At 37.8% G+C, this 25,832-nt stretch overlaps 1 protein-coding gene across 1 annotated transcript in view; it reads left to right on the top strand.

The window, feature by feature from the left end:
• Positions 1-349: 349 nt before the first annotated feature.
• LOC103025629 (lysophosphatidylcholine acyltransferase 1) overlaps positions 350-25,832 on the top strand; it is a 44,130-nt gene continuing 18,647 nt past the window's right edge. The window contains exons 1-3 of the mRNA XM_007254532.4: positions 350-673; positions 15,499-15,638; positions 19,832-20,046. Of these exons, the coding sequence (XP_007254594.3) occupies positions 560-673; positions 15,499-15,638; positions 19,832-20,046 (469 nt within the window). The 5' untranslated portion in view covers positions 350-559. The remainder of the gene's footprint in view (positions 674-15,498; positions 15,639-19,831; positions 20,047-25,832) is intronic.

Raw genomic sequence — 25,832 nt, 5'->3', positions numbered from 1 at the left:
TTGGGAGTGACTGTTCCAGAAACCCAACAATCCTTCCTATTTTCACCCAACATATTTACTGCACAAAATATTGCCGTACATTAGCTAATATTTAGTTTTCATGATCCCACATGAACTGAAAGGGTTTTGGAGCATTGAATTTGCCATTTATTATCAGTGTATATATTGATTTATTGAAAAAATAATTCAAACTAATACAATAATAAAACAATAAATTAAATTAATACATTGCTTTGTTTTTGACTGATTCTTATAATTCATGTTGAGGAGATAACAACTTCACACATGTGCACATGTTTTGTGAATCAGTGAATCTGTTGTTCGGTCCTCAGTCAAATTCATTGAGAAGACCGTTCGGAAGAATCGGTTCAGTAAGCTGAATCGAGTTCTCCATCACTAGGAGCCGTTCCTGTAAGCCAGTCTTTTCGGGTGTCGTGCCTCGCTCTCTTTTTACTTGCCCCATCGGGACTCTATTGCCCCCTGCCCCGCTTCCACCACATGAGCCGCTCGGTCGCGAAAAACAGCGCCAGGTAAACCCACAGAGAGCCCCGTGGAGACGATGAGAGTGGCCGGCAGCAGACGGAGCTCGGCGGACGGGAGGAAGGAGCTGGCTCTCCCCGTCACCAACCCTTTCGTACACGACCTGAGGTTCACCCCATGGCAGAAGCTCCAGGTACGAACCATGCATTACTGCAGCCAGACCTCCATGCACATGTGCTGCTGCAGCTCGGCCTCGCTGCGTTTAGCCAACAGATCCATGTGTTGTGTTGGCTAACTAGCTTTAACTAACCTAACTAGAGTTAACGCTAACTTGGTGCAAACAATTAGCTAGTTGGCTAACGTAGCTAAATAGCAAACAAGCGTTATTTCAGAAAACAACAAAAGGCGTTTTTTAAAAGCTCAGCTTTTAAGTGCACATCTGTTTAGTTAACGTTAACTAGCTAACCTTGCTAGCTAGCTAGAGTTAACATAGCCACATGAGCCTTGAAGGGGCCACAACCATGTTTCTTAATGTGCTTTTTATGTAAGGAATATTTACATAAAAGTCCATGGTAGCTAAGCACTTCATTATTTAATAGTATAATGAAGCATAACGTCTGCTAGTAAGCTGAATTATTATAAGATGTTTTAGGTCTCGTGTATTATGAAAAATCATCTTAATATGAATGTTGCAGCCTGTTCATGTGTTGTGTACAACTTGCCTGCAGAAATAAGCAAATATCAGCACTATCAACCTAATACTTATTGCTTATCTATCTATCTATCTTATGACTTACTAACTTACCCTATACTGAACTGTTTCGCTGGCTGATGATAATAAAGTAACGTTATTTTATTGCTAAGCATCCGTTATTTATGTATGGCGATTAAGAATGTATAACAAGCACCACAGGCGTTAAATGCTTGTGGAGTTTTCTTTAATTGTTCTCCTATAATAACAAATATAGGTAACAGCTAACTGTTAGCTAGCTAGAGATCCCACTTCAGCCTTCATTACTGTTAATCTGTTATAGCTAAATGCGTGTTTCTTACCCCTGGTCATGGAAACACACCGCCCTGCATATTTTAGTGATTTTTGTACTTTAACACACCCTCTGTCAATAAGTCAACAATGGACTGTTAATCAGTTATTTGATTTGGATCAGGTAGCTAGTTAAGCCGTAGGTCTGAAGTAGGGAAAGCACTACAACGTGCAGGGTAACGTTAGTGTGCCTGGAGAAGCAGAGAGAAATAGCGTTAGCTAAATACTTGCTTTAGATGCAGTTTTGGACAATAAACTGTTGAATGAATGAAGGCCATTGCTGATTTCACATGTATATCAGTTTTTTTTTTTTTTTTACTAAATTTGCTATTTATTATCTGGGTTCCGAAATATCACACCGTTATTACCTCTAAACTAGGATAGTTAAGTGGTTAAAGCTAGCTAGCTTAGCTAGCTTCATATCTTTGCCAGCAACATCATTTATCATTTAGCTAACTAGCTTAGCTAGCGTTAGTTAGCCGACTAAAGCACCGGGGTGGCTAACAGTTAGCTAACGTAGCTAACACACTTTTCTTCTGTTTAAGGATAAACAATCTCAGATATTCCCTCAAATCAGTTATAGATTGTAGTTCTGCAATTTGTAAGTTTTAATTCATACCAGAAGTAGTAACGTTAATGTTTTGTTTATTTGCAGTTTTCCGACCCTCGCTAGCTAGCTTTGTTTTATCGAGGGCCTTTCATATGGACGTTGTAACGTTAGCTTGCTAGATAGATAAATAGATAGCTAGCTTAGCTTGCTAGCAGCCCTCACTTTATTGAGCCTGTGGGAAACTCTAAAGACTCTAGCTCTAACGGTTTATAGTCCGAGAACTTGACTTTCTTGACTAAATACACAAGTAGTGGAAATTCGTGTCTGGTAAATTATTTGTATAGCTGGCGGCGCTGTTACAGTGGTTAGGCAGGTCGGACAGGTTCCTAGTGTGTAGTGTGTGGGATTGAGAAGGCGGGGAGCAACCTGGTAGCTGCTATAGGAGTAACCAAGCACAGGAGTTTTACTGAGGATTTTGCTGAGGGTCTTGATAAAGTAGCTAGCTAACTAGTAGGGCTAGCTTTTATGAGCACAAAATTAGCACATATGGTTTTCAAAATGTGTTTAATAGAGTGGAATGGGAGTTATGTGTAAATGAAAAGTGTAAAAGTACTAGCTAAGTTTGTCTCAAGACAGACAGACTGGCAGACTTTGACAGCTAGGTTAGCTTAGCTAACTTGCTAGTTATCTAGTTTACTAGCTACTTTGCTGGGTTTTTGTAAAATTATAAATTACTTGAAGAGAATATTTATGATGTGGCCAAGCTGCTACATCATAAATTAACACTGGTTATCAACATAAGGTGAATTACAAGCTTCCACCAATCTATTTTCTATTTTATTATCTTGCTACCTTCACCACCAAAGACTAGCTCAAACCATCCAAAACCAGCTGGCTACCACCAAGGGCTGGTCCCAAGGATTTTTTTTTAGCATAGGAAAAGTGCACATCTTGAAAATACTCGTAATAGGGCAGGTCTGTTAGCTCAAAAGTAATTAAACGATACATACTCAATTACAGAGTTCAGGATCTTTAGTGAAATCATCAGTTTTTGGATAGAGAGGAAAAAACACTCCTTGGTTTGCATGTTGGGCAGCAACAGTTTAATCCCTCTTTGGTTCTGATTACGCAGATTAAAATGTCACTAACGCTATTTAGCTGACTAGACACATGTCCTCTGACTAGAGAGAGCATTAAAGTACTAATCTTGGCTCTGTGCTTATTATGTTCTGTTTTGCCAGACAGTATCAGTGTATAGTAACAGTTTTACTTTTTTGTGGTGACAAACGTGATAATGGCACACTGAGGGCCTGTTCGCAGTTTAAGAATGTCTCTGGCGAGGCAAAGCAGAGGTGTTTTATGGTGATGTCTTCAGCGCTAAATAAAATTGTTCTTTTTCCTTACTTTTAATGGGATTGATGGGCAGATTGTGAGCCTATTTAGTGACACCATGGGGCTACTTTGAACTGAGACAGTGGTTGACCACAGTTCAAACTCCCATTTAGACCTTTGCAGTATTGCACTCCATCAGCAAATGCACAGAGTTTAGATGCTTCCTTTTCAGTCGTGGAGAAGCAATTAACATGGCCTAAACAAGATGTCCAGAGACCACTTTTTTTGCATTACAGTGTCTGGTCATGGATGGGCTCTCAGGTTGACTGCCTCAGTGCCTCCGAAATCCCCTAAGCCTCACTACTGCTAATTAAGGAACACAATTCAAGGCCTCTGGTGATTAGTTGCTGAGGACGCTCAATGGCGTAGGCTGCGTTTAGACCTACATGGGAAGTGAGTGGTCAAATGCCACTACTGCTAAGTATATACTTACAACTAAGGAAACACATTCATTTTTTTTTTTTTTTACATTACATTACATTTGGCAGACGCTTTTGTCCAAAGCGACTTACAATAGTCAAGTACAATGTAAAATAAGTTTAAAGGTAAAATAAGTTTAAAGGTAAAATAAGTTTAAAGGTAAAGTTTAAAGTTTGAGGGTTCCGCAGTTTAGCAGTGCTTTATTGTGGTTTTGCAGTGTTTTGTAGCCTACATAAAGACCACAGGTACCATGTAAAACCTGCTAAGGGGAGCAGTCCACCACAAGTGCATAACTTTGGTTTTCATTTGGTCTTTGCCACGTCGCCGGAAACACTACTGTGTGGTTGAGGGCAGACACAAAGGATGGTATCATCTTTCTAGTAATTGTTGTCTGTTGCGTTCTTTGTTTTTCCGTCCTTTATTGCTTTGGCCTGAAGGCATGGACAGCAGTTAAGATGTTTGGCAGGAAGTATTTGTAGAGAAGCCATGATTTATTCAGTGTTTAGTTAATAAATAAATCACATTAAACCTTTAGGAGTTGGGACTTCTTGTGAGATTAATCTTTTGTTTACTCTAATATGAACATTTTCATATTTTTTCAACTTTTATTTCTCATATTTTAGAGCTGCATGTGAATGCTGGAGCTCTGTCTGCTTTCAACCTGTATAAACACTGAAATCAGAATATAAATGTGCAGAACACAATTAACCTTCCCTGTACAAAAGATAAACTATCGCATTTTCAACATTGCCTTGAGTTAAAATAGAGCAAATGCCTCAGGGGGCATGGTTTGTGAATGCCCATACCTGTGCAAGTTTAGGTGTTATCATGCAAGCTGTGTGAGTATTTAATGTCAGTCACACTTGTAAATCAGATACAGAGCGGTAATGATTATGTAAACGGCTGTGGCTATCTAAAATTGTCCATGCAGACAGTCAAGTTACTTTGGCAGGAAATCACATCCACATTCAGTGCAGGAGGTTTCCAGTGTAGCCTTGTAACACAATACTACTTCCTGTCCCATGACATGTGGCTTGTCAGTGTATAATATCAAGGTTGTTTAAGATCGTTCCTGGGATTGCAATAGAGACTTAACAGATTATTGAGATGCATAATGCTGAAGTAATATTAAATTAATTTAAAATATTAATTCCACTTTTATAGTAGCTGCATGCCTGTGTCAGCAGGAACCTGGACTGCATTATTTTGGTTCCCTATTTAATCCAAGTTTGAACTGCTTGTAATGTAGTTTTAAATCAGTACAGTTTGAATAGCTCTGTATAACTGATTTCAGTTTATTATCTGTGTGAAACTGCATGAAAACGGCAGCTTGTTCACGTTTGGTTTGTGTTTCAAACTTTCCTTTCATGTTGGAAGTCTCCTGAGAACCATTTAAGCTCCAGTTTGGAGTGAGTGGCTCCACGTTATTGATTTCCCTTGATTCTTCTCTGTTTCTAAAGGGTTCAGGATTCTGTACTGTGTCCAATTAGGAAGAGGATGGACAGGAAAAGGACATTCACTTACTCCCACACACAACAGCTAGCACTCCACTTGCTACACTAAGCATTGGCCAGCACTGTTCTAAACGTAATTTAGAGTAGGAGGGGTCTATGTTAAATATCTTCCAGATATTATATCTTGAAACAGGTTTGCACTGTGGAATGACTTCCCTTTTGTTTCTTTTCATTTTACAGTGCGTTATTGCTATTGTGGAACTGAAATTGGATAGTTTTGGAATGCTGATCATGCTTTTGAAAGCATGAATGGATAGTCTGAGCTGAGAGTGTGAGTTGATTGGCTGAAACATCTGTTGCAGCGACCATGTGCCACAGATAACTTTCAGTTCTTGCTGACTGATATAAGAAAAGAGGATGCTAGAGATAAATCTAGCCAAAGTTTTTCCCATTTAATCATGTTAATCATGATTAATCATTGATTAACATTTTTGGATGTGACTGGTTCATACATTTTTTATAAAAATAATAATTAAATAAAGAAAATATAAAAAATTGAATAGCTTTACTGCAGTAAGCAAACATTTTAATAATAAAAGTATTGATATTGTGATGTAGGAATAGAACACTGGCATTGCCGTGCCATTTTTCTAATTATGCTTGAAATTGGTATTAAAAAAGGATGGAAGAAATTGATAGATTTTCCATTGCACTATTGTGTTTTGCCATATTTCATCAATTTTGGAAAGCACGGTATCATGTAATGTAATTGTTAGGTGTAATTATTAGTTTATATGTTAAGATTTGTGGGAGATGTTTTGTTGTGTTGTGTTTAAATCCACAGGCAGCTAGAGAACCATGTAATGATTGCAAAAAAAAAACTTTTTTTATTATTATTCAGATATTTTGTTTTCTATGCTATGTAGTAGTGTGTTTTTCTATACTGACTGTTTATGATGGTTGGTTTAAGGAATAGCCATATGTTAATTTGCCATGCCTTGCAGTATATTGTGATCTATATTGAACCGTGGCCCCTGTATCTGCTTAATATTAAAAGTGATTCGTTTTACAATGCTGTGTCTATTTGGACTGACACTGTAGTGTCAGTTAAAAAGTAAGTTTGCAGAAGGTTCACACGTTAAGTTAGGAAATCTTATTTTTCAAATGTGCAGATTAAGGTTGGGCATTATCCAATGTTTTATACAGTGGTATGGGGGCTACATTACCATCAAACTCTGGGTTACTAAATACAAATGTCAGTTTGTTTTCAATTAAAAAATGTTTAGCACAGTTAATCAGAGGTCTTTACTTGGGTAGCCACCACAGATGACACTCAAGTCAGTCTGACTTAGAGTTGCACGGTGTACCGAAGGTTCGATTCTTTTTCGATACTACGTCATCACAAACGATTCGGTTCTTTAGCGTTCGATGCTTTCGATACTATATAGCCCAGTCACTAGCTTCAAATGAGCCAAATTAGTAGGCGCGATTTGATTCAGTTCATAAGAAAACTGATTCACACCGCAGCAGTCGGTGTGGCAGGATTCAGATAAACTTAGTGTTCTGAACAAATGAATCGATTCACGTGTGAATCGATTCATTTGACTCGCTTGAGCGACACACGCACGCGCAAGCCAGCAGAGCAGCAGCGAGAGAGAGCAGCGGCGAGTGTAGAATGGCGACGTCTAAAATAACAGATGTCTCTCGTCCGCGACTTGTGGACAAAACGGGCGCGAGGAGTGAAGTGTGGGCAAATTTTGCTTACATCGCTGATGAAGAAGGGAATCCGACCAACACCACAAACCCAGTTTATAAACGGTGTTATAAGTCTATCCAGTGCAGAGGAGGGAACACCAGCAACCTGGCTACGCATTTAGCAGACAAGCACCCTGATCTCTACAAAGAGCTGAGAAGTCGACAGGTTAGTGGAGTTAGTCAAGATACACTCTGTCTGTAGCGTTACTAAGATTTACTAGCCCTGGCCCGCCGGCGGGCCAGAAATTTATAATATTTAATATCTGGCTGTGTTTATGAATAGTTATAGGTTCAATATAGACACCCAATATGCCATTTTAAAGCTTAGAATCTCGGCTTTTCAGTTATCTAGCCTATTTAGCTGGATCTCCTTTCAGAAAATAAACATTTAGGGCGAAATATGCCTTGCTTCTGAAAATATGAAATCATAATTTTCATATTTCCGTTTTTCGTACGTCCATATTTGATCGAATGCGGACATGTTATACACCATTCGAACCGTCTGTCTCTCCGGATTCGCTCCGTTTTACTGTAGGATGTACGGTTCCTGAATTAGAGCTGAAAGAGCGCATCACAGCGCGTGTTCAGAGTTAAAAGCTGCTTGTTTTTCGCTGCAGGGTTACCTCAGGTCACTCCCTCCACCCCCTCAACCCCCACCAGCGGCTCCCCCACGCTCTTACCTTCAAAACCAGACTTAAGAGAATCCATCAATCCAGTCTCCTGCAATCCCCAATTATATACAAACAGCGCATGAAATAAACTGAGGCAGAAAAAAAAATAATATCCACTTTATCTCCTTATTAAAAGCGTAATTTTCGAGGCTGCATGTGATAACGCACGTGTGGTTAATCTGCAGTCCAAGGAGAACAAGGTTGACAGAAGACCATGTGGACACACTTGTTTTCCTGGCTAAGAACCTTAAACAGGCAAAGAAACTTCCCACAGTGTAGTTTCAGAAAAGAAGAGGTTTTAGTTTTTAGGAAGTGTTTAGATAATTATGTTATAGTTAAGGTTATAATAACGAAACTTGTTTTTTGTTCAAATGTTTCATTTTAGAATAAAAACGTTTGCACCGATTGTTCAGTGTTCAATACAGTCCAATCAAAAATAAACATTTTATGTTCAGATATTTTTATTGTTTTTTTTTCTTCCAAGTATCGTTTTGGTATCGAGAATCGTGATACTACAGTTGGTATCGGTATCGAAGTCAAAATTTTGGTATCGTGACAACCCTAGTCTGACTAAAACTCCACTAGTAAATGTTTACACAGAAATGAAAGACTGACTAGATGGACATGCAGAAATTAGTGATTGGTGTTGGGTTCTGAAGCTTACTTGCAAACAGCTCATAGAGAGAAGTCTTAATTAACGTTAGCTAACAGGCTAGCAGCTAGTGTAACCCTACATTACAGACTGTGTTACACTAAATGCGGCTCAAATCACACAGGTTTAGAAGATAAAGATTTGCACACAATCAAGTGAATATTAAGAGTGATTTGAGCCACACCTAGCACATTCCCACGTCCAGGTTTAGTGGATTTTCTTTTATTTGAATGGAGCACATTGCTCATGGTACAGTGGTTTTCAATGAGCACCCCTATCCTTTGTAAGGTTTGAATTGTTATACATACACAGACAAAAGGTTTAGTCAGACATGTGGTCGTATTTATAAAATGTCGTCTTTGTAAATACTTTTTGAATGTTATAATACCTCTGTATATGATATTTTGTAAATATATATGCTAGTAAATTGTTTCTAAATGTAAAACTGGGTGTAGCATGAAATACAGGAGATTTGCATCGGCTCAGAATTCCCACATGTGCCTCCCTGTTTTATACAGTTCATATCAATATCGGAATTATATTGTTTTAACCGAAGTACAGCTCTGGGGGAAAAAATAAGAGACCACCTAAAAATTGAGTTTCTTCAGTTTTACCAAAATGAAAACCTCTGAAATATAATCAAGAGGGAGCTGGATGATCACAAGCCTTCAAAACAATCTAAACTGCTTGATTGTTTTGCACTAGGAGTGGAATAAATGTATTCAAAAGCAGTGTGTAAGACTGGTGGAGGAGAACATGCCAAGATGCATGAACACTGTGATTAAAAACCAGTGTTATCCAAATATTGATTTCTGAACTCTTAAAACTTTGAATATGAACTTGTTTTCTTTGCATTATTTGAGGTCTGAAAGATCTGCATCTTTTTTGCCCTTTCAGACATTTCTTATTTTCTGCAAATAAATGCTCTAAATGACAATATTTGTATTTGGAATTTGGGAGAAATGTTTTCCGTAGTTTATAGAATAAAACAACAATGGTAATTTTACTCAGACATATACCTATAAATAGCAAAATCCGAGAAACTGATTCAGAAACTGAAGTGGTCTCTTAATTTTGTTCCACAGCTGTATATTGTAATATAAATTTTGGCCATTTAGTTCAGCACTAAGATACATGAGCATAATCTATTGCCCTCATGCTGCTATGTGAGTGCATGCATGTGAATGAGAAGAGATTTCAGAACAATGTCAATTCTTATTTTTCTTTCATTGTTTAATGGGCCACGATAGCCTGCCTCAACTTCCTGTAATTGGTCCAAAAGTCCAAACAATCTCAAAACCTGCCAACTAACCAGCCCGTGGTTGAGATGATCCACACAGGCCACCAATATTAATGGGTGCAAATTCTTGACCTTTAGTTTGTACTGTGGTTTGCAGCACATTTTACATCTGCTATTCTTAATGTGAGACACAAGGGGATGGGGTTACAGCTCAAGTACGTAAAGAAGCACTATAGGAACCTGCAGTAAACTGGTTGTGTAGGTGATAATAGATGTAAAGGCTTGACGTAAATAACTGTCTGATCACGTACTGTAACTGTGAAACCAGAACACGCCTGTTCAGTGTATATTGTCAGGATTACCGCAGGTGGAGGTGTGGTGAGGGATGGAGGGGTGCAGTGACATACAACCCGTGTTGATGAGCTCATTGCAGTGTTGTGTTTCTCTGGCACTGACCTGTAGAAGTGATACTACAGACACCCAGCTGTGTCAGACAGGCCATTGTTCACACACTCTGTTGCTCTCTCTTAGCAAACAGATGATTCAAATACAGTTGAATACTGCACTGCTTTGGCCTGGGGTAGAAGCATTCTGGCTGTCATGACAAAAAGCATTCAACTTCTGATTAATTATTCATTCAAATATTGATGATGTGGGATGGCTGTAGTGTGATCTTGTTCATCTTTACCTTTGGCAAGGCATTATTTCACATATTTCACATTTCTTCTTTTTAAGTCAGTTCACAGGCGAATTCTGATATTGATAGGAGCAATATTAAAGTGACACAGAATGTAGAATGTTATGAGTTCATTGAGTTGCTCTTCCAGATGTTGTGTGCCTGGCAGCAGAATGACTATTAAAGATTATTCTCATATTTCTATGTGTAAACAAGGTTAAACTGCTGTTACAGTACATAAATTAATTCTCAGTTAACGTTTGTGTCCGTACTGCTGTGTGATTCGCCAGCACACCAAGGGGAGTCGGATTTCAGCGCAACACCAGTTTTTTTTTTCCACTCTGGTTTGTTTAAAGACTGCCTCAACTTCCTGTAATTGGTCTGAAAATCCAAACCATCTAGAAAAGTGCTTTCACGCTCCATATGAACAATCTCTTTTGGTCGCACCAAACTTTGGTTCTTTGGTCGGTTCACACCTCCTTCTTTGGTACAAAAGGTAGGTGTGAAAGCACCCTCAGTGACAGATGCTGCGTATAATTAAGCAATAATACACAAGAGCGAGTGCTATAACGTGTAATATTGGCCTGCGGCCTCGTGCCTACGACTGCAGCACAGCAATGCCAGTATTACACATTATAGCATGAACCTCAAGTGTATTATTGCGATTATACCACAGTTCCATTATTGCTGGACGAGGAGGAAAAAAAACGATCTGTTAGGTTTTAAAAACTCTACGAGTTAAAATAGTTCCATTGCTGCTCCATTTGTAGCTGCACTGTTTGGCTTGTAAGCGCTTCATCGTTGTTGGGTTACCTGACTCTGCAATGTAATTGGCTGAGAGACCTTTTATGGGTGCCATTATCAGCCGATACTGCACTGTAACCAAACTCATTACTCTGCCACATACAATGCAGTGCTTGCAAGTAGGCCTGTCACAATAATTACATTATCGACTTATCGTACAAAAAATGGACTTGACCTCGATAATATTTATTGTGTTTATTTATATGTTTGTGCACATATATAACACTGAAGAGTATTTTAGCCAGCAATACCAGACCAATGCTTCAATAACTGAGACTCCATACACAAAGTGTTGCCTGCAGTAGGTGAAGAAAAAATATTTATTTCCCAAACTATGATTACTAAATAGTTTTCTTTAAAAGGGTATAATTTCTTTAGTTATTCTATTGTGTTATCATTATATCAGTGACATTAAATGGTCTTAAAACTACAATAAAATCGATTATCGCAATAATTTCTGGGACTATATATCGGCCACAAAAAAAATCCTATCGTGACAGGCCAAACAATATACTTACAAGCCAAACAATGCAGCTACAAACAGAGCAGCAATGGAACTATTTTACTATTTTTTATTTTACCTCACGAAGTGTTTATAACCAAACAAATCATATTTTTCATCCTGTTTAACTCTAAATCTTTTAATAAGCAGCAATTATCGAACTGTGGTAAAGTCACAATAATATTAACAATATTGGCACTTCTGTGCTGCAGTTGTAGGCACAAGGCCACAGGCCAATGTTACACGTTATAGCACTTTCTCTCATGTATTATTGTTAGATTGAATTATTTGAGTTGGTGTGTTATGCTGGCATGAGTGGTTTAAACACCTCAGTATCACAGCTGAATTGAGAATAGTCCAACAACATCCACAAGGTAGAAGTGTCTAACAGAGTGGACATTGAGTGTACAGTGTTTAAAAACTCAAGCAGCACTGCTGTCTCTTATCCACTCGTACCACACATTGCACACTAACACAACACCATGTCAGTGGATGGACAATGAGTGTAGCAACAAGGTGGTCATAATGGTGTTTTTGATTGGTGTATGTCAGCCAAACAATTAGTTATCATGACTGGCCTTGTCCCAGCAGGGGCACACATTGGCATTCATTCGGTTTGCCAGGCCTGTTGACGTGACTTTCCTCCCTGCAGGCCTATCTTTGCATCTTGTGCACGCTTGAGGACGTCAGTGCCTCCTCACACTGGCTTTTTTAGCGTAAAGGAATTCACTGGCACGCACGCACGCACGCACACACACACACCTGGTATTGAACATCTCTTGCTGTGCTAACAGCTCGATCTCCTCCTGCTCTTCAGCTCCTGGGTTAGGGTAGTAAGAGAGAGAGAGCTAGTTTTAGTGTGTTATCTCATGTCTGTGCACTGATATGGGCTTTGGCAGCCCGCTGGTCTGTGATAAACTCAGATAAATCAGCACAGTGGAAACCTCTAAAGCAATCCAGGGCACTTGTTAGCTCTGCATTGCCGCTCTTAATTGGCCACTCTGAAAGTTATCAATGCGTGAATGTGGCCAAGAGCTGATAGCATTAAGGTAAATATTGACCCAAGATAGCTGGCATGCTCTAAACAGCTGTTAGAAGATAAGCACCTCAGATAAGGACTAATAATTCTGTAAGCTTTATGGGCCGTTAGATCACTGGGATCTTTCCCAGAGTTTTTTCAGGAATGGTGAAAGTTGCTTATTGTCATTGTTTTGGTGCAGCATTTCCACTTTGGAAATTATTTGCCTGTTTAAACTGCACAGATAGATTGGCTATTTATTTCTGTTTACCCAAGATAACCTCTCCTGGAATGGTCACGGGAAGTCGCTTCTGTGTTACGTAAGCTTTCGAGTGCTTTTTTCAGTGTAGGGTTGGGATAATCCATCGTGTTTCTGTAGAAATTTAGTCTTTTCTGTCATTATATCTTCAGTTATTTTTAACCATGTTTCCTTAAGGCTGCTTTTTGGTTGTCAGGCCAGTGTGTTAAAGTTGTCTGCGTTGTTTTCAGAGTGTGGGTTGCAACGGTGCAAGGGGTGTATTGTAAGAAACACCCATTCATGTTTTGTTTTTTTGTGGGTGTATTAATTTTTAAAAACATATATTCAAATGACTGTTTTACATGTTTAACAGTTGTAAAACAGTGGTACTCTGTCATTAGTTCCCAATGTTCTGACTGGATATATTTAATCATAAGCCCTGCATTGTGATGTGTATCAGTAGGTTCTTACTAATACAGAGTTCTAGTTTAAAAGGCATATTTCTGTTTATTTTCCAGTAATACTCCAGTGAAAAATAGATCACGAAAGATTTTAAGACACAAACCCGAATAGAGATTTCTGCCTATATGAAAAAACCTTGCACCATGTTGGGAGGTTGTAGCAGCATTTATTTATTTATTTGAAATAAATGAGGATGATAATAGTTTTTTTCTGCAGTACAATAAATATAAGGTTTTAATTCATCAGGTAAAAAAAATAAGTCTGTAAGTACTGTAGAGTTATGTTTTTTTTTTTCTCACAAAATATACAATATAAAAAGTAATGTTTGCATTGAACATTGCATAATGTGAACTATTCTTTTTAAGATTTATTTTACTAAAGTATTAAATTGGCTCTTGATCAGTCGCAGTTCCCAGGGCTCTCATTGCAGTGGGTTGTAGGGGCAAAATCTAAAGATATCTGTAGATATAAGTGACTAAAGCTGCATTTACACTTAATGCAGAACATTTGCCTCTGCTTTTAAATGCATTTTTTAATGGAATGGTAGTTGCAGACGTGGAATGGCTATGCAAAACTCTGTGGTAGGCACAATGATAAACAGACTCTGGTGCATGGCAAATGCACAGGGTCATATAAAACTCAAATAATGTCTTCAAATGGCCAGTACATATAGGCACACTTTGCAAAAACCTTGCGAAAACCTCCCATTTTTGCACCCAACCAGTAGGTGCCACACCCGAAAGCAGCTTGCACGGGTGTGGAGCGCAGCACATACTTAGCGTTCAGTGTAAAGACAGTGTGTGTCTAATAATTGTGTAGTTGCACATTAACAAGCCATGTAATAACAGTGTAACTACTGGTGAAGTACGCATTGTTACAGATGTATTACAGTTGTACAAGTGTATATGTGTCAGCAGTATTTTTTACTCGTGTTTAAGAGGGTATAGTGTGTGAATTTTCACATGAAATAGTGTGTGATATATGTATATAAATTTATATTTCTTCAGCAGCCTTTGTGTGGAGGCCTGTGGTTGTTTTAAATACTATTTTTTTTTCTTTATTCAGATTTAATTATAAGATGTACAAAATATTCTGCTCCGTGTTACTGACCTTAATGCATATTTTAATCAGTCTGTAACAATGTGTACTTCACCTGTAGTTACACTGTTTTTACATGGAAAGTTAGCATATAACTATAGATGGTAGAGGCTTATTATAAAGTGGGACCTTTATAAAATCTAGAAACCAATTAGACACAGTAAACCTCTCTTTTTTTTATTTTTTTGTTTTTATGTTAACGTTGGCTTTTTAACCACTAATATTGTGCAACTGTAGTGTATATGAATATGACAATAATAAAGGAAATCTGTTATTAAAACACATATCTTTAAAACTTCTCTAACTCTTAGGGTTTAAAAAAAACATGCGTCTATATTGTACAACACTAAACTTTATTTGCATTTTTTTTATTACATAACACTATATAAAAAATTCAAATTGGAGGACAGATTTTAAATAGGATATGCCAAATACCAGAGCAAAAAACAACAAGCTAAATAGCCAAGATGGGCAAGATTACATCTAATAGAGGTTCTGAATGTCTGTGTCCATTAATTGCCTAGACCTACCTTGCATTACATGATGTTTATTTCATATTGTGAATAGAGGCCTAAGAGAGAGAGATCATCTTCGCTTAAATTGTAAAGATTCTCATTTGATACCAATTGATACCAAAAACCTCATTTGATGCTCTACAGTTTCAGAGTAATGTGTAATTCTTGCTTAAGGGGCTTTTAAGAAAGTCTGATAACAGATCAGAGGTTAGTGCTGAACAACCTAACTAATAGGATGCAAAGTTGTATATAGCAAATAAGTGTGATTTAATAGTATTAGTCGTAAAATTCATATTAATTTTTGAGTAAACCAATTGCTAATTGGGTAACTTTGTAGGTAACCTTGTTTTGACAAGTTTAAGTGTAACTTCTCTTCACAAAACATTAAGTAGGACCAACACTTAACACAACACGTCTACAGATGAGGTTTAGTATGGAAATGTTTGTATCTATAGGTCATGTTGGTTATTACCCGAGTTTGCTGGTCTGTGATTGCTTGCTCATGTTGGATTGTGTTTGTTGTCTGCAGATTGGGGTGATGACACTGACACTCTTCCCCATCCGACTCTTCGTTGCTGCATCCATGATGCTGCTGGCATGGCCCTTTGCCTTCATTGCCACCATGGGGCGTTCTGAAGAGGCTGTGGAGCCACAGTGCTTATGGAGAAGGTAAGAGAGACCCTAACGACTTAATATATTTTACATTCATTTTTGAAAATTTGGGAAAGATCATGTAAATTTACAAAGGCTCGAAATCACGTGGAAAATATTCAGATTAATGATTTAGCAAAAATGGAACTATATGCTGGTACTCATCGAGTTTACTATAGACTCTGCTGCAGGTTGTGCTGTGTTCGTGGCAGCTCATACACACTGGCTATGCAAGCGCTTATAACCTCTATTGAAGCTCCCAGGTAAACTCAATAACTCAGCACATTAGAATTTTTACATTTAAAAAACAAATAAGTCTACCCTGAAATTTCATAATACATTAAAAAAATTCTAGCCTAAATCTTGTCCACCAAGCCTAATTTACACTACACTACCCCTCTTTAAAAAAAAAAAAAAAAAACTACCAGCATTTAGAAAAAAATATATAAAAATCATGCTCTTAATTATTAACTACAAAATTGTTGTAGACATCATTTTTGTTTTTTTAGTTTGATTATTTAGGAAAGGTGCAGATTTAAATAAATCTTTCATATGGTCATTTAAAACTTGTTTATTTTTTGCTTAAAATTGGCTTTTTATACTGTTGATTCAATAATTTAAAAAAGTAAGTATTTAAAAGTAACTTAACAGACAAATTGGATGTGTTTTTTTTTTTTCATTGCAAAAGAATTGGGTCGGGACTCTGTATCATTAAAAAGGCAAAGTTTAATAGACCTCAGATAGTAGTTTGCTTTCTGTTGCCAGTCCTTGTGTGGCAAGTGTTGAAGCGATTCATGTTAGCAGAATGGAAACCTTAAGTAATAGTAACATAAAAAGTACATGGAAAAAAGCAGATAATTCAGCTGCCATGCATACTGTACACTTGGCTATGATTTAGTTCAGCTAAAATGTTTTCATATTCAGTTGTTTGAGTTAATTTGAGTTAATTGACTTTTATATGTGGTCTCTAACTGTGAAACGCTACAACAAAACGTACAGGGAAATAATAATTAAATTGTTAAATAATAGTTTCAGCACTAGTTTGACTCCATGCTTAGGTGTAAATCCAGGCTTGGCTACTAATACAGTTTGTTTACCTTGTTGATCTTGGCTTATCATGTTGACCTGAAGAATCTGACCTTAAGAATCATAAATATTATGCACCATCTCTACCATATTGAAGGACATTGTTTTTCATTATCTTAAAGCCAACGTAAAATTGCACCTTTCAGGCTGAAGCCAATTTCTCTAAGGTTTCCTTTCCTTACTCTTGTATTAGTTCAGTTGCCTTTTAAGTGATTTTAATTGACATTTTACCTCAATAATAATTTAATGAACAGTTATTTTAAGGAATTATTGTTTTTTGTCTTTGAGTTCCCCATGTTACTTGCAGTTGTATGTGGAGGAAAAAATATATATAAAAGTTAATAGTATGGTCTGTCTATAGGTGTTTGGAATAAAATAAATGATATTGGGTAGATATAATTGTTTATCTGGTGTTTTATTTATTTATTTATTTATATAACTAGACCGCGGAGCTTACCGACTGTAGCACGGAGCTTTTTAACTGTCCAGCAGAGCTCACCTACTGTTTTTTTTTTTTTTTTTTTTTTTAAGCTTGACGAGAAATATCGTAACGTTTTAATCTCGCGAGATCTCGTCACACCCCTAGTTGGTTTCGATTAAAAGCCATTAGAAGACTCATTAGACATTAATCAGTACTGGCCAGGCATCTGTGTTTACTGTGACCACTCATGAATGGTTCCTACAGTAAAAGAAGATCATGTCCAGCAGCCTCGTGACTCACCTGACTGCCACTGATCCCACTGTGCCATGACTAAGTCACGAGTCTTTCTAAGGACAGTTGAGCTTCCTGATTCTCTGAAGACGCTCTGTGTGATCTTCAGTCTGTGAAGACTCATGATGCTCCACACACACACAGACAAATACTGCACTGTGTCCAATAGCATTACATAACTTCTGTCACATGCCTCCTATATCCAAAATATAAATAAAGCCTATAAAAATGTGTATATTCAAGACATGTGACTCTTATATAAATATGGTAAATTACATTTAAGGAGTTGTTATGGGATGTTATGTGAGTGTACTAGTACCAGTGTAAAGAGGTCATGGTGTGATGCATGTGGACGCACAGAGAATGCACAGCACAGGCTATTTTAACAAGTGAACAAGCAAGGGGTGAGTTGGGGAGGTGGTGGCATAGAGAGGCAAGTTATCTTTATGGGCATGACTGTAATGGCAACAATATTTTCAACAAACAAATTTAAAAAATAACAACCAAAAAAAAATCTCTCTTTTATATTGTCTCTCTCCCTAGATGCATGCGTGTACATTTTGTTATTCTTTCTGCTACTGTCTCGTCTGGTACAGATGTACAGATGCTGTAGTCCGATTAAAACACTTTACGCTTACAGCAAATGGACAAACTTTGCTCTAGCACTACAACTCCTAGAATGCATGGGCTCATGGGACTCAGCCGGACTTACAAACTCTGCCTTCTACAGTTTCCAGAATGCATCTGCCAGGTTCATGTTTTCAGACAATCATTACTAGGGGTGGGTGATATGGCTCTAAAATAATATCACTGTATTTCAGGGTATTTTTGCGATAACGATATACTTGGCAATATAGGAAAACAGAAAAATAATTCATTAATTTTAGGAATATAGTATAATTGTATAACAGTATAATCAAAATGTGGCAAAATAAATAATATAGCATAAAATAATATAATGCAGCAAAAAATATTGCAGAATATTTTCATGCATATAAACTGCAAACTAAAAAAACATTATACAATAAATACACCTAAAGCTTCACAGTAAATAATGGACTACTTTTAAGACAAACCATCCCTGTTATCACAATATGGATTTTTAGTATCATGATATTTCTGTGTGACGATATATTGTATACGATATAATATTGCCCACCCCTAATCATTACATTACATTACATTTGGCAGATGCTTTTGTCCAAAGCGACTTATAATAGTGATGTACATAAAGTAATAGAAGTTAAAAGTAAAAAAAAAAAACATCTTTAGATCTTTAGTTAAAAGAGGGCCAAAGGGAGATAAAGGGATAGAGAAGTGAAGGAGGGGAAGAAGGAAATGAGGTTAGAAGTAGTTAGTGTGTTAGAGGTGTTAAGAGAGTAAGTGCTCTTTGAAGAGCTCTGTCTTCAGGAGTTTCTTAAAGATAGCGAGAGATTCTCCTGATCTGTGGCCAAAGCACAGTGGCCACTGTGGCACAAAGTGTGTTAGTGTTACAGTTTCCTGAGACAGTCTATGCCAACACTAGAAAGCATCTATTTCACCACCGCAGAGAAAAATGGGTTCCTCTGTGAACCAGGCCTTGTGACTACAGCTTTGCTTCAGGTCGCATTTAAGGAAGGAGAGCAGCACAGAGAAATGCAGCACAGGGAGATGAAGCCCCTAAAGGTGCTAAAACAGAGCTGAGCATATCAAATTGTTTATGAGCCTGCCATGAAAGGAAAATCAGTGTTGTCTGTCTTTATTTCTATGAGCAGCTTGTAGAAAATATTGTCCATCATCCATCGTTCATTTAAAATACTTGGAGTAATTAAATATGAAGAAATGGTGCTAAATTTATTTTGGGTCATGATATGAGTGTTTTAAGTTGTTTTAACCTACATTATTTTCCAAATCTGTAGGTTTTTGAAAAAAAAAAAACAAACAAAAAAAACCAGTCCTACATTGTGGGTCGTGTGATGTAGCTTGCACTTGTGCACATTGTGATGACTGTTCTCAAACAATGTATTGTGCAGCTCCCTAAAGCATATACAGTTTTTCTGCAAAATCATGTACCTAGCTAACAGTAACCACTTTGTTAACTTCTAATTCTGCCTGATACTCAATGCAAACAGAATTCAGAGCAAAAGTTTTCGACAGGCAATACTATAAGCTTAATATAGCTGAAATCAATGCTATAACAATGTTTGAGTTAATAATGAGCTTCATTCTGCTGTATTTGTGTTCATATTTCCACAGATCAGTGTTGTAGTTTAGGTGTATGAGGTGGCAGTACTCTACTGTAATATTCAGTGTTTCTTATGCTGTTTATTTACTGAGCCTTTAATGTTTTTTTTTTTTTTTTAAGAATGTTATGTTGTGTATATTTGTAAAATGCTGGTTAAATTGACCGTATATTTTGTCTCTTCTTCCGCAGGGTGGTGGACATTATTCTGCGAACCATAATGCGGGTCATGTGGTTTGCTGGTGGCTTCCACTGGATCAGTGTGAAGGGCAGGCAGGCTCTGCCCGCTGAGGCGCCCATACTCACCCTCGCCCCCCACTCGTCTTATTTTGACGCCATGCCTGTCACTATGACCATGGCCACCATCGTTATGAAGGCTGAGAGCAAGGACATCCCACTGTGGGGAAGTAAGTGAACATTTGTGTGTGTAGGTGTTTTATAATCAGAAGGTTTAAATGAAATATAAACAACCAACTGTTTCCGAAGCATGCCTGCAGTGCAAGAATAGACATGGCTGATTGACACTGTGTTTATTCATAGAGATTGAAATCATGATTGCTTTTATTTGTTTTGTTTTTTTTTGTTCTATTTTATTACTGTTGTTCCTGGTTTTCTCACCAATTTAGCCATGCCGATCATCCCACCCATTTAGCTGCTTAGCTGTATTCTCCCTATCACTAGCAATGCCCCAACACCAGGAGGGATGCCCACCGTCTCTTTTCGAACTGCTGCTGATGCAGTATTTTCAAGTAGCCTGTGCGCTCGGAGGAAAGCGCAGTGACTCTGTTCTGATACATCAGCCCACAGACACCTTGTGTGGCCGACATTACCCTAAGAGTTAAGTTCGGGAAAGAGTGCCATCTACCCACCCAGAGAGAGCAAAGCCAGTTGTGCTCTCTCCTGACTTCAGCAGCTGATGGCGAGCTGCATGACCGGGATTCAAACTAGCGATCTCCCAATAATAGGGCCAGCTCCTCAGTCTGCTGGACCACTTGGAGCACGTTATTTAACCAACTTAAATTGCCTTTCTTTACTTCACATTTTGGCGCTAATTAAATTAATAGGGTAAATCTAAATTCTAAGTTTATTAGTCAATCACATTATCATGGTATCATTATGGGCAGTGTGATTCCCACCCTTAACTACTCACCTTAACTTTCCACTAGTTTCTGCTGTGCTTTTGTTGGGGAAAAAAATGTGGTTTGTACCATTTGCTGTTGGACATGACTTGCTTATTTCTGAAAAGAAAACAAATAATAATTTACATGTTTTTCACATTAGTCATGTGAGAAAACATTAGATGTGTTGAAGTATTACCAGGTTTTGCAGTTCTTTAATATTGTATTTTCCATGCTATAAGGCGCACTTAAAATCCTTTAATGTTCCCAAAAATCCTCAGTGCGTCTTATAATCCAGTTAACCTTGTGTAAATTTTACCAGTCAGGTTGTAAGGAGCAGTAAAGCCAATCCGCTGAAGTACAGCGTTATACAGGAGTTTCAGTTTAGTTCTCCAGCAGTATTAGCATTAGCCACTAACAGCGCTAAGTGCTAACTCTTTTCCCATTCAAAAGTAAATATTATTGGCCTGTAGCCTGCTGCTAACACTGGCTAGCAATGCTGCAGCAGCATTAACTGCTAACCATACTAAGCACTAGCTGTTTTGCTGTTCGGAGGTAAATATTATTGGCCTGTAGCCTGCTGCTAACCCCGGCAAGAACTGCTGGAGCAGAATTAGCATTACCTTCTAACCTCTAACCTCAATACTAGATGTTTATTGATAGTGCTCCTTATAATCCAGCGTGCCTTATAGTGCGAAAAACACAAACAGACATAGTCTGATTTCATGTGATTGTGTGTCTATGCTTTGAGAGTTGTCCTAAAATTTGATGGTAAAAAGCACAACATTGTTCTGCTTGTGTTATCACATTATATCACAGTATATTGAATTATAAGAGCTGCGGTGTGGCCAGGTTCTTTCCGGTACTCAGCCCTAGTGGTGTTCATGTGCTCATAGATTTGCTGCTATTAAACACAAAGATAAATGTACATCTCAATAAAAAAATATATCTTAACAGGTCTCACATTAGGTCATGGAGGATCAATGATGGACATTTTACAAGGGTCATAGTATTCCCTCTCTCACTCTCTCAAACTGCCACAGCTCATGAGCAGGCGGAGAACAGCCTAAGCAGTGTTAAGCAGCATGTGGCGTAGAGAGTGGCGCATGTGCGGTTATTTTAAACTCCCTTAGGTCTTCCAGAGAAGGCTCTAAGTCCTCTGATGATCCTGGACAGCTCTGAGCCTCTCACTACAGTCTAATCCCTGCAGACAGAGAGCCGCGCCTGCCCCTCCTCCCTCTTCCTCTCTCTCTCTCTTTCTGTCTCTTTCTGTTTCTCCCTCTGCCCCTCCCTCTCGCACTCCGTCCTGCACTCGTGATCTACTCTCCTTCCATCAGTCTGCATCTCAGTCAGCAGCCCACCATCCAGACCCTTTCCAGCAGTTCAGAGGGTGGAGGAGGTTGATGGATGAGACACTAGAGATGGTGAACTCATTCGAGCCTCAGTGGGATGGGCTAGGGACCTCACACTCCTCCAACAGGGAGAGAGAGAGAGAGAGAGAGAGAGAGAGAGAGAGAAAGCGAGAGCAGGAGAAAGAAAAGATGACAGGGGGATGCTCAACATTGTGGTGGAATTAGTTCAGCCAAAATCTGTAATGAAAAGATTCTTCCAGGAAAGCACCAAAATGTATTATATAAAACATGGCCAAAGGAGTAAATACGGAATATGACTTTTTTTTTTTTTTTTTTTTTAGAGAGAGACACTAAACATTAGTAATATCCCATCCCACATGCCGAGAACGATTTCCTCACAATTTGTTCCTCAGCAGTGCTATTTTAATAAAACGTTTATTTAAAAAAAGTGCAATTTTAATTATGAATTTACCTTAGCAGTGCTATTTTAATCATGCACTTATTTCAACAGTGCCATTCTAGTCACACTTTCAGCACTGCAAATGGTCATAAATGTCATTTTTTCTGAAAGTTTGAACTAAACGGCTCTCAAACCAAGGTTATATTCTCACATGGTTCGTTTTAATTCATAGTTAGTGCTCTTGTATATTTACTTTGTGAAAAATATAGAGAAAGTTCTCCAAATTTACAATTTTGTCAACTGATTTAGATAAGAGCAAATGAACAACAGGTGTAAAAAAAGCCCTTTAATATTTAAAATACATTTTTAGTGTAAATAAATAGTTTGTAATCGCTCTTGTTTGCACACTGTTAGAGCTTTCCACTGGTGTTTCAGTACAGTGGTGAGTGTAGGTTGTGTGCCACATTACTGCAGGATCTTCCTTGGCCCCCTTAAGATAATGTTCAAAGGGGAGTGTGTGATTGTGTCCTGCTACATTTTAAACATGACTTTTGAAATTAGGGGTGCACATATTTTTTTGTTTTGTTTTTATTTTTTTTGGATGAAAAAGAATGAGATGAAACATTGACCAAAGGCAGAATACAAGCATGTTTTTCTTTTAAGAAGAGTTTTATTGTCACAAACAAGCTGTTAAACTGTTACAATGAAATTCTTATTTTGCAGTTCCTAAATTTAGTCAGTCTTAAACAAATAACAATATAAAAGTAAAGAAACATATGAATAGGCATCTGCAGTGCTATTCTAGCCACACATTTACATAGCTATCTAGCTGGCTACCATAGCAATGCTGTTCTAATCATACATTGACTTTTTAGCAGTGCAATTGCAGTCATACATTTACCTCAGTAGTGCAACTCAAGTCACACAAGAGTGAAATTTACATAGCAGGGTGTAAACGAATTGGCAGTAAAGGCCTTATTTTGCTTCAAGTTTGAAATCCATCTTTCAAAAGTATGGGTGGGTTCTGGGTATGTTTTCCAGATTTCATATGCAAGTAGGCTTACTGAATTAACTAAACAGCAGGCTGATATCGAGAAGTGTAAATGTAACAGAAATTTTGTGTATCTGTGTATGACTTGTTAGATAAGCCTTGTACTGAGAGCAATATATTATGTAGATAGTACATAATATATTCTAAAGAATGAGCCAACTCAAAAGTTTCAGAGAACCAATCAAAGTGGTCAAATGCTGATGAGAGACCAGCAGATGATCATTGTTTACTTTATTCTGGAGAAAGACTGTTGATATTTGAACAGCAAAACAAATACTCCCTTCCTTTAGTGCACATTCAGAAGCTCCACCCTTCCAATTTTAAGAATTTGCATTGTCAAGGTAAATAATATTAATACAGCTCTTGTCCTGGCTTCACCTGTGTGCTTCACCAACAGTCAACCCAAACTCTCTTCAGTTTGTTCAAAAACTGAAATATAAGTAACATTGTATATAAGGTGCAGTAAATAGGAATTTAACACCAATACTACAGTGTGCTGCGCAGGTATGCAGAGAGGAGTGTGTTTCTGGTGAGGAGTCAGAATTCAGCACAAAGCTGGATTAATTAAGTGATCCTATTTGAGGCAAATGTCAGAACACAATGTCTCGATAACGCACCTACTATATCTGCCTGTGTATGACGATGTAGCTGATGACGATGGGCTGCAATGTTTAGTTATTTGTTGACTCCAAATGTTCATTGTCGACTAAACTAAATAAACTACACCAAGTACTGTGGACAGTCGTAGTTTACACTCACTTTAATCTCTGTTTACATAATCTCTTTAATCTATGATTACATATTTCTTCACTAATTATCAGCACTATCCACATTTAAAGGACAATGTTCTGGAAATTTAAATCCCTGTTTAGCTGTTTCTATTAATTTAAAGTAAAGACAGAGAAAGCTTGAAGCGGGAGCCGTACTCACGGCAAGCAGAGATGGAGGATATGGCTGAAATAATCGTTAAATAATAATTATTAAAATATATCACCAGATTAGTCGACTACCAAAATAATCATTAGTTGCAGCCCTAGTAGCCAATTAACCTTATAGCTTCAGTGCAGACATAAATCAGGGGTCGGCAAAAGGCAGAAACATCTGGCCCGTGAGGTTGTATGAACTATAATGAACGATAATTAAAAAAAAATAATAATACTTCTCTGGTGAGCTTTTGTTTACATTCCTTCCCTCTCTCTCTGATGCACTTGGCGTGACTTTAGTTTATGCCCGTTCTCGTTTTTCCGCCCGTTCTTGCGTTTCCCAATTCCTCATAAGACCGTTTTCCCCAGACGTGTCTCAATTTACCAGCTGGGGCAGCGTTAGTATATTGGAACGCGACCCTGACGACACAGGTTCAATCCTGCGTGAGTTCTTGGGTAGGTAAACCTTTGAGATCAACTGTTCTGCAATTGGCTTCAACAACCCTCTGGGCTGGAGAGCTACTAGTCTGTTGCCCTCCATCCCATTACATTTAATTTTCCTAAACAGAAACTTATTTCCGACCCCTGTTATAAAGCAAGCATCGTATACTGGGTGTCTGTCTACATTTAGGATAGTGGGTCTACTAATCTGCTGCTTTTATAGTAAAGAGAATATTGCATAAAAGTGATTTTTAGATTAACTGCTCTTAAAGGAGTCTGAAGGAGTGTTTGATTTGTAGGTCCTGCTGGTTATTCATTTTAATGGCTCTCACAGGGAAGTGAAACAGGAAGCTGTATTTATGCTCTCTGCCTGTGAGAGTGGAGACACGTGTTTGTATGTGTACATTATAAACAGTGTGTTTGCAGAGTCAGGCGTGGGGAAACACTGTAGTGGAACCTTTTATAGTGTGTCTCTGTGTTTTCTATTCATACATCCTCTTCACTGTGTTAATTCTGTAGATGTGTGTAGTGAAACCAGGTTGTATTGTTTGGGGTTTGTAGTGTTGCCTCTATGTTTCTATATATTCAAACACAATTGTGACGGATATTATAAAATACATTTCATTCCATTTTGGTTCATATATTAGTAGTACTAGATGACTGAAGAAGTAAAGTCAAAATTGTCTGCCATGTTATATATTATGCAGTAAAGACCAAAGGAGAATCCAGGCATAAACAGTGCTTTAAATAAATAATAAGCATTGCTACAATAGCTTACAGTAGACAATTAACTTTTCTGAGGTGCTTGATCTTGTGTGTCTTTTAGGGCTGTGCTATATCATATCGTACGCGATAATATCGCCAACATCTTTGAATATTGTGAATGCTTAAATATCATGCCATATCAC

This window comes from Astyanax mexicanus, chromosome 6 (genome assembly GCF_023375975.1).
Source record: "Astyanax mexicanus isolate ESR-SI-001 chromosome 6, AstMex3_surface, whole genome shotgun sequence".
Taxonomy (NCBI): domain Eukaryota; kingdom Metazoa; phylum Chordata; class Actinopteri; order Characiformes; family Acestrorhamphidae; genus Astyanax; species Astyanax mexicanus.
Note: the sequence above shows the minus strand (reverse complement) of the source record. Positions and strands in the feature narration are given on the sequence as shown.